Source organism: Sesamum indicum, linkage group LG6, assembly GCF_000512975.1.
Source record: "Sesamum indicum cultivar Zhongzhi No. 13 linkage group LG6, S_indicum_v1.0, whole genome shotgun sequence".
Taxonomy (NCBI): Eukaryota; Viridiplantae; Streptophyta; class Magnoliopsida; order Lamiales; family Pedaliaceae; genus Sesamum; species Sesamum indicum.
This window is the reverse complement of record NC_026150.1, coordinates 11,721,014-11,739,945: the sequence shown is the minus strand read 5'-3', so window position 1 is coordinate 11,739,945 and position 18,932 is coordinate 11,721,014. Positions and strand designations below refer to the sequence as shown.

The window sequence follows — 18,932 nt, the reverse complement described above, 5'->3', positions numbered from 1 at the left end:
ATTAAATTAGATTTAATAATAGTGTTAGACACTAACTCAAGTCTAACTGAAAGGTGAACCTAAAGTGTCACACAGAAATCACCGGAAAGGAATAAAAATTAATTGGGAATTACTGCCACAAGTAATTGGATTACTTACAAAGAGAGATGTATTGGATGGAGAAGATCTAAGAATAAATTAATTGCATTGATTTACATTGGCCTAGTTCTTATTATTTAATAAGTTTGACCTTATTAATTAAAAAAATAATTTGGGTTTATGTGTTTAATTAGATTAAATACAAGTTGCTCCAACAATTAATACATACGACATATGAAAAATTATGTGATAACTAATATCATATAAAACATAATCATCTGCTGAAAATTATATTGTGCAACTATGAAGTAGTCACGCCATATTATGAATAAATTATTATTTCCAAACTTTGCAATTTTAATATATGTTAAGTGTATATCTATATATATATATATAATTTAACTGAATTTCCACACAGATCATTCTTGAATGAACTGTACCAGCACCACCATTCGGACGATCCAATTATTGATCAACTTGTATAGACTGATTTCAAGGATTGGTTCAAACGCTCGTGTAAATTTATGCAATTTTTAATAATTAAAACTATATGTTGTGCTATATACAAAATTGTATAATATATGAATGTACAGGTTTATCTCGAGTTGAACTATACGGACAACGAGCTCCTAAAGTATCATTATTGGGGTCCTAGTGCAAAGGTGACGATGTTCCCTTGCTACTTTGTTAATGGTTACAATTCCACATGGAACGTCACAATGTCAGTAAGTCAACTATGAATTGTGAGGTGTGTGTGAAAAGTTCATCGTATACATATGAGGACAATGACTTCTATGGAATAATAAAAGAAAATTCAATTGACATACCCATTTATTCTGAACCTGCACATCGTTTTGTTCAAGTGTCGTTGGATCGATCCAGTAAGAGGCATGAAGGTACACCCTCGTTATCACCTCGTTGATGTAAACTTTAAAAAGGTATACCAAAAGAATAAACCATTCATACTGGGACAACAAACAGTACAAGTGTACTACACTGAGTACCCAAGTATGAAGTGATACAAAACGGATTGAATGACTGTCTGCAAAACCAAGCCTAGAGAGTTGTTGATGAGTCTCGGTGGATTGATATCACATATCAACTGGAGGACGTCATACTAGTCCATGAAGTAGCTACTGAAAATCAGACATACAATCTCCATGATCCTGTTGGTATATAAACGTGGCTGATCTTTCGGTTGCACACCAATAGGTTACAGGTACATCACTGACACAATATAGTCAAACTGATGATGAAGATAACTTCGAGGACTACGAGATTAATGAATATAAGGCTACATAATCTAGTGTTTTGTAATTGAATATTTCAAATTTGTAATATTTTATAAATAAAAACTTATTTATTAGTGACTCATTCTCCCTCTCCCTTTATATAATCTACTGTTTTGTTATGAAATATTTCAAATTTACAATAATTTATTAAAAAAAAATATTTGGAACGGCCAAATATTAAACAAACAGTTATAATAATCGTTCCTAATAATGGCGGAAAACTTTTGGCACCAATAGGGGAAATGGAGGAAAATGAATTTTTGTAACGACTATGTTTTGACAGGCCGTTACAAAGACCGATCCAACTGATACTAATGGCGGCAAAATGAAAAGGCTTAGGGTGAATTTTTTATTTGATTAGCCATTACAAAAGTTGTTCCAAAAGCTAGTACAATTCTAAAATATTTAAACCGTTTAAAAAGCCGTTACAACCCTTGATCTATTTCAAAAATTCATGTTTGCAATTACGATATCTTAAAATTTGGATACCTGATTCATACCAAATTTAAATAACTACAAGAATGTGTCATTCAGATCATATCAGAAGGTATGATTTAAAATCACATGGCTTGATTTAACGAGATAGCGTCTTCAATAATTACTCTTATATTTTAAGTATGATATCTCGATATCCGTATACCAAATAAGGATAAGACTTTGGCAAATGCATAAAATTATAAGTATGATCATATCTAACGATTTGATTTGAATTCTGACGGCCCGATTAACCCCCCTTGACTAGCCCCACTATCCCCACCACTCTCTCTCTTTGTCGCTCTCTTTTTCTCTCTTCTCTCTCTTTTTCTCCCTCCCTTGCCCCCTCCCCCACAATAATGAAGCTTTCTTCCACTTCAAACGTGCCACAACTCGTGAGGGCACGTTTGGATGAAATAGCTACTCAATTGTCATGGATGGAAAGCTTGGAATATAAACAAATCTTTATTTTAATTTTATTATGGGCCTAATATTTACCTGGTGAAACCAAGTGAGAGTTTATTAAATGGATTTTGACCGAGACCTCATCACGTTACATATTTTGTATGCAAATAAATATCTGGTATCTAAAACATTCATTCGAAACGCATCACATGCAAAACAAATCCTAGCACGCTCCTGTTGGATGATTACAAGCCTAGTCCTATGTGATCCACTAAGCCCGTAGTGGATTTATGATTAGTCTAGCGTAAGGCTTACGCTATTACAATATTTTTTTAACCCATTATCATGCTAATTGGTCTTGTGACACATCTCTTACTTCTTGAACTCTCCATCATGGGCTCCGTACTTCGGACCTCTTCTCCATGAATTCTCCTTGGGCCAATCTATGTCCTCTTCCATGGGTCGCCATTCTCTTGGACTTACTCCTTATAGTTTATTCCAAAAATAAAATAAACCTCTTCACCTATCAATTCTCATTACAATTGAAATAAGAAACCTCAAAACAAATGTTGGGGGGAGTACATAAATAGGGAGAAAAGCAAGTCTTAATATTCATAAGACTATAAATGAGAGAGATAAGAGAAATAAGAGGCAGGCAAGCATCAAAACAATAGAATTTAGACTAAGCACTAGGTCAATGTGGTTTTGTGATCATCTCTTGACCATTAACAAGTGTAGCATAAAAGTATATCCCACATAGTCATGCTCCAACAATTAATACATACCATGCATTAAAAGCATATGATAACCAATATCACATAAAACACAATCATGTGCGGAAAATTAAATGTAAAATAATGTAATTAAATATTGAATATTAGTTTTACTCATGCAAAAATGATATTTATTTGTAAACCTATTCCAGATTAATTTTAGAAATTTAATTCTAGAAAGTTACCAATCTCAACCAAAATTAAATTCATAGATTATCACCCATTCAAAAAATATGCAAAAATTAATTATCTAAGAAAAAACAAAATAGGAAAACAGCCCAGCTGTCCCAGCCAGCCCCACTCAGGTCTACTATGGGGCTACCTGCTGCCAATGTTGCCGACGTCCAAAAATTGATTATTTTTCTACATTAAAAACTGAAACTAAAAATAAAAGTTTCAGAAAATTTAATTTTTAGAAATTCATAAAAAATATCCATAATTAACTCACAAAATTAAATTGTGTATTTTAAACATATAATCATGCAATTAAACAAAAATCATGCTTTTCAAAAGTCGATTAAAACACATATAACATGCTTGGAAACGTAATATATGTTAGATCCATAGCCTATATACCAAATCGGGCTCTGATACTACTAAAAGGATCGATACAGCTCGGGAACGTTGCAGAAGCGAGAGAAAAAATAAAAAATTACAATTAAATCAGAATCAAGGGGTGTTCCCTTGAAGTTTACGGGCGTTTGGTGTATGAAAAACATAGAGATAACATATAATAAAATCATGTATACGACTATGGATGAAAAACAAACATGATGCATAATTTACACTGAGAATTACCTTTGTTGTTTTTTTTTCAATCAGCTACAAGCATTGCTCCTCTTCCGGATCTTGTTCACGGATGATCTAAGAGTAGAATCCTTCTAAAAAGTGGTACACACCACACCAAGAAGAGATCTTTGTCGTCTTGCTAGAAAGTTGATCTAGAAATAAGTATCCAAACAACACTATTGATTAGAATTTTTGATTCACTCTTGTTCTTGACTTGATTCAAAATCAAGAAGAACAAAGAATGGGAAGAGAGTGTGTTTTGGCTAAAGCCTCCAGAGAGAGAGAGACTGATTCTTGAGAGGTGTGAGACATGTGTGTGTAAGTTTTGTGTTGTTGGGAGATGAATAACCTAGTCATTCAAACCCAAGAAGTTATTTTAGGCAGCTCTCTCAACAATTTGGTAACTTACCATAAAGGACGAACGCAATCATTTCATGATTTGCCTACTTACCATTATAGTCGAATGCAACTTTCCAAAAACTCCACTCTGCCACCTCACTTTCATTTTCAAGGAGGATCAACTCCTCCTTGCCATTTGGAGGTCAACTCGATCATGGGCCTTATTTTCGTAGACGGAGCTCGTTTGAAAATGAGCCTAAGCTCTAATGGGCTTTAACTAAAGTTTAATTTAATTAAAACCTAAAGTCTTTTAATCCAATTAAAAGATATAAGCCCAATTAATCCAATTAATTTAAAAAGCTAAGCCCAATTTTAGTTAATCTAATTAATAAACAATGGGTCATTCATCCGATGGATTATCGCACATATAAATATTCCAATGATTTATTTTCTCCAAGAATTAATTTAATTCAATATTTCTTCCAAAATTAAATTAATTCACTTCTTTCGGAATTAAATTCATCGCTAGTGATTTTTGTATGACTCTTTAGGTTAAACCTCAGCTAGACTTGGGACTGTGTCCAACACAATTAATTAATTGAATCTAATTAATTAATTATTTTTATTAACTTTTAATTAAAAATGTCGTCACCATGGTGGTCGTCTAGCAAAGGTCCATGACACTGAAGACAAGATGAATGTTGGCGTGAACATTTAGGCTCTAAGTTTCATATTCGTATGGTCATTTCGTTGATAATCTTTTGGCCTTAGTCTAGGGCATGAAATTGAGAGTCAATCCCCATCTTTGACTAGACAACTACAGTTCGTACTCAAGATACATTTACTCTATTAATCGACCTAGGGAACCTTCCCTACTCAACTAATCGATTTCACCAATGACTTTAAAGAGTTTAAACCATCTCAAAGCGCATAGGAGACATTTTGTTAAATACTAATTATAGGGGATATATTTTCTCTTGGAATCCACATCCTCGATACATATTCTGACTGCACTAGGCAACGCTTATAATGATCTTACCAAAGATATGATGACCTCTCGCCAAACCCAAGATACAACCTTCATATGCATGCGACTATCATGACTCTTCAAGTCCGAGAACTAATCTTATACTATCATAATCGAAAATTCCAATCGTACCAACCAAGCTCCAAGCTTCCATATGATGATTCTTATGAATCAGTTCAGTTAGCTAACAACCTATGTCGACTAGCCCACTAAAATTGCATCGATGACCTACATCCATAGCCAAACTTGACACTCATCTAATGAATGAAATATTTTGTGCAAGTCACTATAGGACTCTCGATGCCCTATCTTGAGGTCATCGACTTGGAACGTTTCAGATCAACTCTCAGAAGTTGGTTTGGTAGCTACCATCCAATGCTTGGCCTAAACTCATAAGTTATCCAATTAATTTGTCGGTATTTATTGTGATGTTTAAACACAATTTTAACGTAAGCATTATGTACAAAAAACACATTATGCGAAGGATGACTACTTACTATATTCATGAAGACGATATTACTTTATAAAGATTGCTGAATGGTTCCCAAAACCGCTAATCCAATTGACTTTTTGGTCAACTATTCTAATACAACCTAGTGAGTAGTTATCTTAGAGGATAACATCTAGGTTGTGGCATAAGCATAAGGACCAAGATTTGATCACAAGATCCAAGAAAATTCATAGATACCCCCATCTGTTTGAAGCAATGGCAGGGGCAAGTGACGTGCAATTGTCCCGAGTCACTTTTCCATAAAATATAGTAAACCCATAACACTAAGCCAGTATCGCAGATTGTTCATGCTCATATAAGTCTAAGTGACATGAGTGATTGACTTTAAGTCAAGTGGGACATTGTTAGAATTGGTGAGAGAAAGCCAATGAGATTGACAGTTTCGGAAACTATTTAGCAATATTTATTAAAATAATATTAACTTGATGAATGTAATAAGTGTTTATCTTTGACACTAAGTGTTTGTTGTGCTTACTGTTTATATTAACTGGTGTTAGCGTCACAACAAATGCCCATAAACCATTGGATGACCCATGTTGTTGGGTTATATATTGTATGGTAGCTACGAAATCAACTTTTGAGGGTTGGTCTTAAACATTCCCAGTCAAGGATCTCGAGATAGCACATCGAGAACCTTATAGAAACTTGCACTAAGTATTACATTCATTGGATGAGTGTCATGGTTCATCGATGTCAGATGTAGGTTGTCTATGCAATTTTAGTGTGTTAGTTGACAAAGTTGTCGACTGAATTGACTTACGAGAAATCATTAGATGGAAGCCTTTGAAGTTTGGTTAGTACGAATCGAATTACACAGCTGTAATAGTATGTGATTAGTCCTCGAACTTGAGGAATCCAGGTGGTCGCATGCATATGATGGTTGTATCATAAATTTGGTGAGAGATAATCATGTCTTTGATGTGATTATTACAAACCTTGTCCACTGCAATCAGAGTATGTAGTGAGGATGGTAGATTCCATGATAGAATTTATCCCCTGTTAATATATGACAAAGATGTTCCTAAGCATTCTGAGATGGTTTAGACTCCTTAAGTTTTGGCGAAAGCGGTTGATCGAATATGAACTAGTTTCTTATGTTGATTAATAGAGTAAATGCATCTCAAGCATGAAGCGTAGTTACCTAGTCCAGGATGAAAACTGACATTCAATTTCATACCATAGATTAAAGTTGGGAGACGGTCGATGAAAAGACCATACCTATATGGAACAAAAAACCTAAATGTTCACACCATATTCACCTAGTTTCTAATGTCATGAACCATTGCTAGACGGTTACCCATGGTGACGAGAGTTTCCAATCAATGGTTAATAAAAAATAATTAATTAAATTAATTGTAATTAATTAATTTTGTTGCACACAAACCCAAGTCTAGCTGAGGGTGAACCTAAAGAGTTACACACAAATCACAAGCCCAAGTCTAGCTGAAGGTCAACCTAAAGAGTTACATACAAATCATCGTGGAAGTTATTAAATTAATTTTGAATTAATTCTTGAAGAAAAGAAAAGAATTAATCTAATTAGATTAAATTAATTTATGGAGAAGATAATGATAGGATCATTTATTTGGGATAATTTGAATATAGTATTTTAAGTTAATTGAATTAATTTAAATGAGGCTTAGACTAATTGATTTATTGGACTAATTAAATAGTAGATGTGCTTGTCTAATTAATAAAATGAATTTATTAATTAGTGAAGATGGAATTGAAAAATTAATTGATTGAACTAATTAATTAGTTGGGTTTGAAGATTATTTAATTGGATTAAATAATCGAGCTTCTAATTGATTAAAATTAATTAGATTACGTTTGGATCCATTGGACGTTGCCTGGACTTGATTTAATTAAATCAAGTCGGTCCTACCATGAAACCCTGGCCACCAATTTTGACCCTATATGAGTCAAGGAGGAGTCCATGACCGAATGGGTTCTCTTGGAGAACCCTACTCGGCCAACAAGTTCAATAGGTGCACAAGTTGAGCACAATTTGGTGAGTTGGTTATGTAGAATGTTCGAAAGACTAGTTCTTTTATAATACACATAATACTCCATAACTCTTTAATCTTACTCAATACTCTTGGCCACCTCCTCTCTCAAGGCCTCCCAATTTTTCCTCTTTCTCTCTCTTTCTCCATGCTTGTAAGTTTTACTTGAAGTAGATTCAAAGTGGAAAACAAGTGAAATTCGAATACACTAATCAATAGTGTGATTCAGAATTCGTTTCTTCCATGGGTGTAGTTGTATCTAGCAATAGAATAGATCTGCTATCCATGGTGTGGTGTTGACTACGTTATAGTGATACTACGTTGAATCCTAGTGTATATGAACCGATGGAGATTTAGAAAATATGCAAGTAGCCGAACAGAAATCGGATCAAAGGTAAAATTCGTGGTTAATTTTCGTTTTCTTTTGTTTAATCCAGAGCCTCTAAACCCATTATGTTTGTTTTATGTTATTTTTGCATTTTAAATTATACTGAATGCCATAAAATTATCAAAGGCACATCCTGATCCGGTTAAATTGTTTAATTGTCGTTTTTATTTCACGCTTCCTCTGCGTTCTCAATTTGATCCACTTACTTTCAATATACAGCTAGGAGTTGTCAGAAGATCTAAGATCCATACTCCAGGACGGTGACTCGACCCAAAGGTGAAATCCGCGAATCCTTTAGTGTTTAGAATTTTTTTTATTTTTGAAGGACAAATATCTCGATTGAGATTATCCTTATATTTCCCCTATCAGAGGTCTAAGACTGACAACTGTAATTTCTATCAATGCCTAATACATTTACCTACACGATCGTATTCCAAAACTAATGGAAAATTAATAATATGATATCTGATAAATTTGCAACTATTAGGGACATTATTTTAATTAACTTGAACCAAAAGGATAAAATTATTTTAGTGGTAAATTTAAGAGAGGAGATTTTAATTTCGTGAGGCTATTATATATAGGTGATGTAATTTACTTTAAGATTTAACTTTTGAACTCTTGAGAATTTCAGACCATGAATTCTCGTCTCTCTATTTCACTATGTTTGTATGATATTTTCTTTATTTGGTTTTCATGTGTTCTTCTATAAGCATGTCTAGCTAGTTCTCTCATTCCGATTGAAGACTTGGTGAATGCTTAAATCCAACAAGTTGTGAGATCTAATTTATGCTTCCTACTTTTATTCATATTAGTATTTGTCTTGTTCTCTGTGCTTTCATTACAAATAATCTGATTTATGAATGATAGGTACCGTTATTCATTGTCAAGAATATTTGTCTAGCCAATTAAACTTGGAAATCCATAATTGATTGTTTAGTTCAATAACTAGTGGTAACATAACATAATTGATTATGTATAAGTTTTCGATTATGCTGTGGGGAATGCACAATCTAACTTAAATAAATTCTTGTGGGAATTTATTGGTTAGATTTGGGCCTTTCTAATTCTTAATGCTATCGGTAAATTAAATCTTGAGAACGTTTCTAAAGTTGTTTACTGATTAGGGATTTAGTCGACGGACGTTCCTTGATTATCCACAAGGTAAGGAAAGGTGAGGTCGTTAGGTCGTACCAATGGCCGTAACCAATTTATCTATCCTGAATGATTGTTATCTTTGCATCTATGATCGACCGTGGAATTAAGTATGATCATGTCTTTAACTAGAATACTTTTTTCTTATATTTATCTCTTCTAATATTATTAGTTCTTTAGTTTAATTTAGTTTTTATTTTTATTCTTCTTCACAATAAAAAATCCTTAAATCCACAAAAAATAATTCCTATGAAAACTTTTGTAGAAGTGTGAGTAGGGTCGAATCCATAGGGATTGGTTTTAAATTAATTCTTTCAAAAATAAGAATAATTAAGAGGTTTATGATTGTGAAGAAGAATAAAAATAAAAACTAAATTAAACTAAAGAGCTAATAAGATTAGAAGAGATAAATATAAGAAAATAGTATTCCAATTAAAGACAAAATCATGCTTAATTCCACGGTCGATCATAGATACAAAGATAACAATCATTCATGATAGATAAATTGATTATGGACATTGGTACGACCTAACGACCTCACATTTCCTTACCTTGTTGATAGTCAAGAAACATCCGTTGACTAAATCCTTAATTCGTGAATAACCTTGGGAACGTCCTCAAGATTTAATTTACCGACAACATTAAGAACTAGAAAGGCCCAAATCTAACTAATAAATTCCTACAAGAATTTATTTAAGTTAGATTGTACATTCTCCACAACATAATTGAAAACTTCTACATAATCAATTATGCTATGTTACCACTAGTTATTGAACTAAACAAACTACATAATCAATTATGCTATGTTACCACTAGTTATTGAACTAAACAAACAATTACGGATTTGCAAGTTCAACTGGCTAAGTAAATATTCTTGACCAATGAATAACGGCATTTATAATTCATAAATTAGATTATTTGTAATAAAAGCATAGAGAATAATACAAATACCAATATGAATAAAAGTAGACAGCATAAATTAGATCTCACAACTTGTTGAAATTAAACATTCACCAAGTCTTCAACCAGAATGAGAGAACTAGCTACACATGCTTATGGAAGAATGCATGAGTAAGAAAATATCATAAAAACGTAGAAAAATAGAGAGACGAGAATTCAAGGTATGAAATTCTCAAGAGTTCAAAAGTTGAATCCTAAAGTAAATTACATCACCTATATATAATAACTAGATATCTAATTCTACTAGGATTAAAAGTTAGATTCTTAATTAAACTAAAAGACTAATGAAAAAAAAATTATAATTTTAGTTACACTGCTCATTCATCAAAAGGTAGTCCAAACAACTCCAAATTTTTGCTAAAAATCGAGTTTGAATCTTGTCCGAATTTTTATTTTGATTTTTTTTTTATTTTTTATTTCAATTATCCTAATACTGTAAAATAATATTTAATTAGGAGTATTTAATCATAAAATATGTCAAAATATCGGGCTGCATATACTAATGAGGCAAAATGACCCATTTTCATTTCATTTTCCTTCAAACCCACCGTTCCTCTAATCCAAAACCTCTCTTGCCACTCCAGCTGTGGCTATGGCTTCCCATCTGTTTCCAACGCCTCGGACGACGCTAAGTCCGAATCTAATTCTAGCCTCTTCTTCTTCTTCTTCTTCGTCATCGTCTTCGTCTTCTTCTCGTAGACTTTCTCTACGGACGAGTTTTCTGTCTCCTTCCGTTGGCGGCAGCGTCCTGGGCGGCTTTACAGGTCTGAAGATCCGACCAGCCTCACTTAACCCCTCCTACTACTCAACCGACGGCGCCAAACGAGGCGTTGTCACAATGGTACACTCTTGCTTCATACATATGGTTGTGCGTGTATCCGTGTAGTTAGGTTTTGTAAACTTGTGCAAGTTTTGTATCTTCCTTTCATTCTTCTCTGTTCGTTCTAGTGGGATTGGGCATGCACTATGTGGTCCTGGGATTTAATAAGGAGATGAATTTTTGGGGCCACGATATCTAAACTAATTGTTGATGAAAGAAAGTAATTTGCCTGGTATTCTGATTCCTTTTCATTATTGTTATTATCATTATCATTATTATTATTTTTGTTGTTGTTGTATCCTTTGAATAATGATGGTAGTGAGACTGGTACGGTGTTTTTGTAGGTATATATCTGGCATATTGTAACGATTTACTCATTCTGTGTTACAAGTCTTTCTGCCTATTGTCCGATGACCTCTGGATTTTTTTGGACAGATTAGTGACCAGACCGTAGTATTGGCTAAAACCATGAAGCTGCTTATTTGAATTTATTGTTGGAATGTATAAAGTGGCAATGTTTTCCAGGCATCCTTCTCTGGTTATTATTGTGTGGACTTTCTTTCTCTTTCTTTCTTCTTTTCATCTCAATTAGACGGAGCAATCAAATAATGGAATGTTAGTTGAATTGGTTTTATTATCGCACAAGCTTATGGCATCAGTCCTTATGTGAATGCACACTTCATGACAGAAGGAAAGATAGAAATGGAGAAATTCTGGACCTTCAGTTTCCCAGATATAAGCACCCATGTTTTTGTTCACAGAATGGTGCTGGCTTGAAGAGGCACTCTATGATGCTCGACTAACTTTTAGTCATCGAGTGATATGGAATGCTGATGCAGTGTAACAATGTGATCAGCGAATCATGTGGATCATGGTACAGAAGGTGAAGGAAATCAGTGCTTAAAATGAAATCACAACTTCCTGTTGCTAAAAGATGCTGTTTTAGGTTTCCTTGAACTTGATGCGCCTTAACGAGATACTGAATATTGGCATAGAACTAAATGGGGATCACCAGAAGTAAGTGTTGGAAAAATTGTATCCTGAGTGTTTGACAATAATCAAGGCACTACTTTGTAATACCGTATTTGAAGCAATTAAAAGATATTCTGGATTCCTTAGCTTTTGCATCGGGGATCTGGCATTTTAAATATAGAGTTATTTACTAGTATTTGGCCATAATCCCTTTATGAGTCTGCAGATTCCATCTCTGTTTGTGCCTCCTGTCTGCTGTGATACTGGCTAAGGTACCAAATCCAGCTCCATCTCATGACATTGAGTAGAAGAAGAGTATTTTCTTAATGCATGAAACAGTAAGTCTTAGTAGGTTCTTCCTAGCGTTCAAGAGCGCTGAGAGTGCTTAACTTCTCGTCAATTATACAGTATGATCTTAGGACTCCATGTTACACAGCTTGCCTCAGGCTCTCTCTTTGATGGACTGGATATAGGGCTCTAGACTCCAAAGTTGATGACAATTACACCTGATCTGCTGCACTGTTAAAGTTACTCATTCACAATTGAAAAATCAATTTATTTCCGTCTTCAATCAATGAATTTTCTCAATGTGTAAGAGAACTTTATATTATGCTTGCAGTGTAATTGAACGTACTGGAAAAGATGAAAGGGTTTTTCATTTTAAATGTTCAAGATTATGGAATATCCAAAGGGTGGTGGCAGTGGACAATGCAGTACAGAAAGTTAATAGGTCAAAATTTGTTTATTTGGAATTTTGGATCAGATAAGACAAAGAGAATGGTTGATAGAACTCTGCCATGCATATTGACAGTAGTCAATAGGAAACAAATATTATCCTATAATCTAGGTTATCAACTTTCTTCAATGTTATTGGTTTCGTTTTCCTTTTCAAATTTTTGTATTTACATTCTGAATGGCCAAGAGTCTGCTGTATCTCAACAGCCAACCTAGATGTAGCTTGTGAGAAGGCTAGCAGTAAATAGAGCTACAATTTAGTAAGATTAGATATCTGGCTTACCAAGCTTGTGTTGTTGGTTGGGGCCTAATGACCTACTAAATTTCTTTGTTCTCTCCAAGGGATTATTTGGCATGGCTATGGTGTCTTGTTCCTGAGGTTTCTGATCCAGCTAGTTTTGAAGACTATGCTTTGTGAATGCTTTGTTTGAACAATGTGAAATCCTTCTTGCTATGAGAAAATCCTCCTGGAAGTATTCTTTACTATGCCTTTCTTCCATTATTTGGCTGTTATACTGCAAAATGAACGATTAAGTTCTTTAATGTTACCTTTTTTTCATTACTTTGATTTTGTATAGTGTACATTCCGAAAATTGTTATTAGAATGGGCCTTGTGAGATGCTTGTGGAGATAGATTGCTGCTTGCATGAGAATGTGCTAAGAGTATCGTGTTGGTATTTGTTTTGAATTTATGAAGTCTTTCCTTGGATAACAAGATGGATGGTGATATCAGGTTAACTCATTCGCTGGATAAATGTGGAGGCAACAAGTTATTTGCCTTACTTGAATCTTGCAATTTACTCTTTCTTCACAAACAACACTCTGTACCTGGTTTCACTGTTTCATTGGTGTAAGGTAGTTCATACGGAGTTCAATATTATACCCTTTAAAGCTGACGAGGGGAAATGAGTATGTACTGAAATTTTGTTTAGCTAATTGCATTTAGTGCCCTTTCTATTGAGCCTAGGCCAAGAAAAGTCTATGCTTGGATGTTACTTGCTTAGGGTAGAAGAAAAACCATTTTGAGTAAATGCCTTAGTGTGCATATCGGAGTCTGTCGCTCTAATGATTGGCTTTTGTTATTGGGTTGAACCAAACTGAAATAGGATGTGCAATAGGTTACTGTTGTCTAGAGAGAAAGGGAGAACTGGCCTAATAAAGAAGAAAGAGACTAAAAAGAGTTGATTGAACCACCTCTTGAGCATGATACTTTGGCTGCCCCTAAATTCAAACTGGGTTCATACTAGGAAGCCCTTTTTCTTGGCACCAACTTCTTTGACAAGAGTCTGCTGCTTTTCCTGGCCTGTTAGAAGACATCTGTCAAAATTAGTAGCCATAATCATTTCACCCATCAACTTCTAAGATGATTGGTGCTTTTGGTTGCCTATAACAGGATATTTGTTAAGTCTCTAAATGTGATTATATGCTATTTATTTCGGGATTTGAGTTGCATGTCTAATCTGAGCTACCAGTTGCAGATTGATTGTTTTTCTAACTTGTGTGACTGCTAGTGACCAGGATTATTGGCATTTGAGGCAAACGTCTAGATATACCTTGTTATTTTATACAGGTTGCAATAAATTTAATTGATTTTCAATGTAAAAATAAATTGAACTTTGATAAGGAAGTTAAGATACTGGTGCACATTAAATCAATCTTGGTAGCAAATTTTACTACGTTTTAATAATTTTTCCTTTTCTTATATTCCCATCATCCATTACTTTCACTTAATAAAGCACTTGTTTAACTAGTAATACATATAACAGTTCTCTTTTGCACAAGAAAGTGTGTGTATGTGGGGTGCTCATTTTTATACTAATCCTTAACAAATGCATAATTGTGATTCTAGTATTGTTGTGGTATTACAAAGTTCCAATCAGTACTATTGTAGAGCATCTAATATTTTTGAATTTGAATGATGATTGCACTTCTAGTATTACTGTTGTTTGATTGCTAAAAACTCTTAGTATGGTTAAACAAATAAATTTTGATCTTAAAGTATGTGTATTATATATTCATAAAATGTTTCATTCCAGAGTGGTTGGAGCAGAGGGGAATGGCAATTGACACCCCTAATTTAAAACTGTGTGTTATTCCTTTGCTTGTGAATTATATTATTTTTTCTCTTGTAACTGTTGTCTCAGTATTAATTTGCTGAATACCCCTTAATAGGTTATTCCTTTCTCAAGGGGAAGCGCCTGGGAGCAAACTCCACCAGATTTAGCATCATACTTGTACAAGAATCGAATTGTGTACTTGGGCATGTCTCTAGTTCCATCCGTCACCGAACTGATACTAGCAGAATTTCTTTACCTTCAGTATGAAGATGAGGAAAAACCAATTTACCTTTACGTTAATTCCACAGGGACGACCAAGGTTAGAATTTGCTATTTTTTGTATAAATATGTATGGATAATGTTTCAGCATTTTTTGCCTTGTTTCCAGATATCAGCATCATTTAGTTTTTTATGGCACAGAAAACATGATTTGTGTGGTGTAACACCTCCGCCCCTTATGAACACATGACAACAAACATCTCAATGCCTACATCCATAGATGCATGAAATTGCCAAAAGTTTACCAAAAGATTCCTTTAACCTACTGGAACTGAACAAGCAATTGGTTGGGCTCCACGTGGGATTATTAGAATGAAATTGGAAATAAGCTCACTCATTCATGGAAATTAATGGCAGTCTAAACTTCTGTTGTTGGTGATCTATCAACAACTTTCTTTTTGTTTTATATATCATGTACTATATTGTGCATTTCTATGTAATTGTCCTTCAGAAGCTCTCCATGCAACTACTATTTTTGCTACCCTCCTTTTGTGGTGATATATGCATAGTGTCTGAGGAATTAACCTGCTCAGTTGTCTATGCAATTGTCTGTGTTTGTGTCAGAGGGAGACTTGATATTTTGTATGCGAACTAGGCTGGATCCAGCATACATTAAAAATGGTCAAATATACTCAAATGTGTATGGAGCTCCTTTGATTTTCAGTATGCCTTTAACTAGAAAGCATCTGGTGGCCAACAGTGCGACAGCAAGATTATTTAGAATATACATAGTGAAAGAAATTTTAATAATTTAGTTGATAATACTTGCCTGTAATGAGCTTTTCAGTATAGGTTTCCTCTTCTCTTAAATGTGACCGGTTTTCTACATGCAAAACAAATTGTTCGGCAAACCCTGAGTGCAAAGTCTACCGGTTTCATGGTTTTCAGTTATTCTGCATTATACATAACGATGGTTGCATTGTGTATTTATAATCTAGCCATAGAGCTTTCGGACTATAATAATATTATAAGGTTGTTTCAGTTTGCTTCAGTATCTGACACTCCCTTTTCTCTTGCAACACTTCAGAGAATAGACTATTTTGCTGCTGTAGTTCATGAATAGTATTTCCTATGTTATTATGTGAATTATCTGACAAAGAAACAGACAACAGATTTATATTCTACTGATTCATGTTTTCTTGCTGTAATTTGTATATTTTGTAGGGTGGGGAGAAGTTGGGCTATGAGACAGAAGCTTTTGCAATATATGATGTTATGAGGTTATATATCTGTAGCCATACCTCACCATGCTTTCTAAGTTTTTCCTAATTTTTGTGAGGTCTGAAAGGCAATGGAAAGCTAGTACATTGCACGATAGGGAAACCTAAGCAATCCCTAATTTGTCGACTTTGTGGCTGCAGCACATGAAAGAAGAAAAATTTGTGCCTTGATGAAATTCTGCTCGAATAGAGAAAGTTGAGGCAAGATTGAGCAATTTGCTTGAGATTAACCGTCAAGTTTATCTAGTACTTTAACCAAGACATAAACCCAATTTTTAAATTTTTATTCAACTATTGATCAAACTTTTAAGTTTTAACACAAATTCTGGTCATAGAGGCTGCTGGAATTTGAAGGAGAAGCACTCTCTTGGTTCTGCTTGATGGTTTTGACGTCTTACTGAAGTTTACAACTTCAGTTCTTTTTCTTTTAATTCTAATTGTTAAATTTTTGCAGGTATGTTAAACCACCAATTTTTACACTGTGTGTTGGGAATGCATGGGGAGAAGCAGCACTCCTTCTGGCTGCTGGTGCAAAGGGGAATCGTTCTTCCTTACCCTCGTCAACAATCATGATAAAGCAGGTTGACTATTGAAGCATCTTAAGATAACTTGTCCGGCATTGCTTCCAGACAATACCTTCCATGGGTTTGAAATATAAGTGTCTGTTCTGGAAATAGCTAAGCAGAAAAACAATGATACTTTTATTAGTTCTCTCATTTTTACGACTTGGTGGTATTTGATTCTGATAGTACAATGTAATTTTGCAGCCAATCGCCAGGTTTCAGGGCCAAGCAACTGATGTAGAGCTTATGAGGAAAGAAGTTAGAAATGTGAAGGCTGAGTTGGTAAAGTTGACAAATCATTTAAGCATTGTTTCACTCATTCAGTCCGAGGGATTCTACTGGAAAAATTGGAAAGTTCTATTAAAATTTAGAAAGATCTGAAATTTATAGTTTATTTATTTATTTATTTTTATCCACATCTAGATAGTTGTCATTTATTCTTTGTATGTGGTTGAACCTTAAGAACTTACATATTTGATTTTGAAAGGTTAAACTCTACGCAAAACATATTGGAAAATCTCCTGAGCAGATTGAAGCAGACATAAGGCGTCCAAAATATTTCACTCCCAGCGAGGCTGTTGAATATGGAATTATTGATAAGGTACAATGTTTAGAATTTTTCTTTTCTGAATAACTTTGTTTCCCTTACTGACATTTGCCCTTATGATATGAAGGTTCTGTACAACGAGAGGGGCAGTGAAGACAGAGGAGTTGTGTCAGACCTCAAAAAGGCTCAACTTATTTAAATGAATTGAAGTTCTTATCGACCATGTAGAAACATAGGACATTTGGTCCCCACAGATCAGTGGCTATGAGTATTTTGATGTCAGACGAATGGCCCGTACTGGCAAAGGATCTATTTGAAGTTGGTCGAAAATAACTGGAGCTCAGTGTTCACCGGCAATTCATCAAGGAGGCTAGTCCCTTTTGCTCAACAAAGATAGCATGCCTATGTTTTTCATGCTGTGTTTTGCTATAGGTCGCACTGTTTGACAGAAAAGTGTATTGATAGTCAGTAGTCTAAGCGTGATCTTCAATCTGCAAGACAAAATTTAAAATTACTGATTAAGTGTGTCTTCTTCCGAATAGAATTTACTACTTTTAGATGCATGGCTCTGTAATGTCTGAGAGTTCTTGGTTATTTAGTCTGATGGAGTGAACCGGTTGAAATCTCCATCCATTGTTGGACGCTGATGCTTTCTGCAGTAGAAAACTTGACAAATATATGTTTGATCCTGCATATTGGTTTCATTTCAGTTTTTGTCCTTAAAATAATTGAGCCTGTTAATTGCACGTGTTATCTATCAATTTTTTGCGATTTTGATTCAACTGCCAAAAATTTCAAAATATACTTCGAAAAGTCGCGATACAAACTCTGTTGGAAAAATGTCGGTGACACGACTTCAGCCTTTTGAGTTTTTTGTTCTGGGAGGAAAGTTGATTCATTTCGCTTTTGCTGTTCTAGGTCTCCATTTTTGGGTGAAAACTAGGATGAGTGCTTATCAAATATTTCTCATCTCATCTGATTATGTTGAACATGTGTTAGGTTAAAAAGAATCGGTAAATTACAATGATCTTTTTAAAGGTTTGATATAATTATGGATATCTTCTTGCTTTTCTAAAAATTATAAATATATCTTTAAGGTTTACAATTGTCTAACAAATAATTCATTTCCATCCCTTTTTATGGCTAAAATGATCAAAATGACCTTATGTAAATTATTATTATTATTACTATTATTCATTTAATTTTTAAAATATTTTTAAATTTTTTTGGACTAAAATACCCCTATTGACCTTAATATAAGTATTGTAATTATTAAACAGACTGAATAGTTATTTTGATATTTACTATTGTATAAAATTGTAATTTTTTTTTACTAAAATGAAATAAATGATGATTGTAAATGTACAAAATCCTATAGTTTAATTGAATATCATAACATAATTAATTCATCAACATATTTCACAATTGAACATCACAACAAAATTAATTCACAGCTGACTTAATAAAAGGAATACATCATTCCATTAATATCATCCCAACATGAAGTATTTCAAAATGTGAAGCTAGGTTCAAACATCATTA

At 34.0% G+C, this 18,932-nt stretch overlaps 1 protein-coding gene across 1 annotated transcript; it reads left to right on the top strand.

The window, feature by feature from the left end:
• Nucleotides 10,723–18,094, top strand: LOC105164389 (ATP-dependent Clp protease proteolytic subunit-related protein 4, chloroplastic). Its single transcript, XM_011083033.2, has 7 exons — nucleotides 10,723–11,038; nucleotides 14,897–15,100; nucleotides 16,225–16,280; nucleotides 16,735–16,861; nucleotides 17,048–17,125; nucleotides 17,331–17,444; nucleotides 17,518–18,094. Exons 1-7 carry the CDS (start codon nucleotides 10,790–10,792, stop codon nucleotides 17,587–17,589), a joined length of 900 nt encoding a protein of 299 aa, XP_011081335.1. The 5' UTR covers nucleotides 10,723–10,789; the 3' UTR covers nucleotides 17,590–18,094.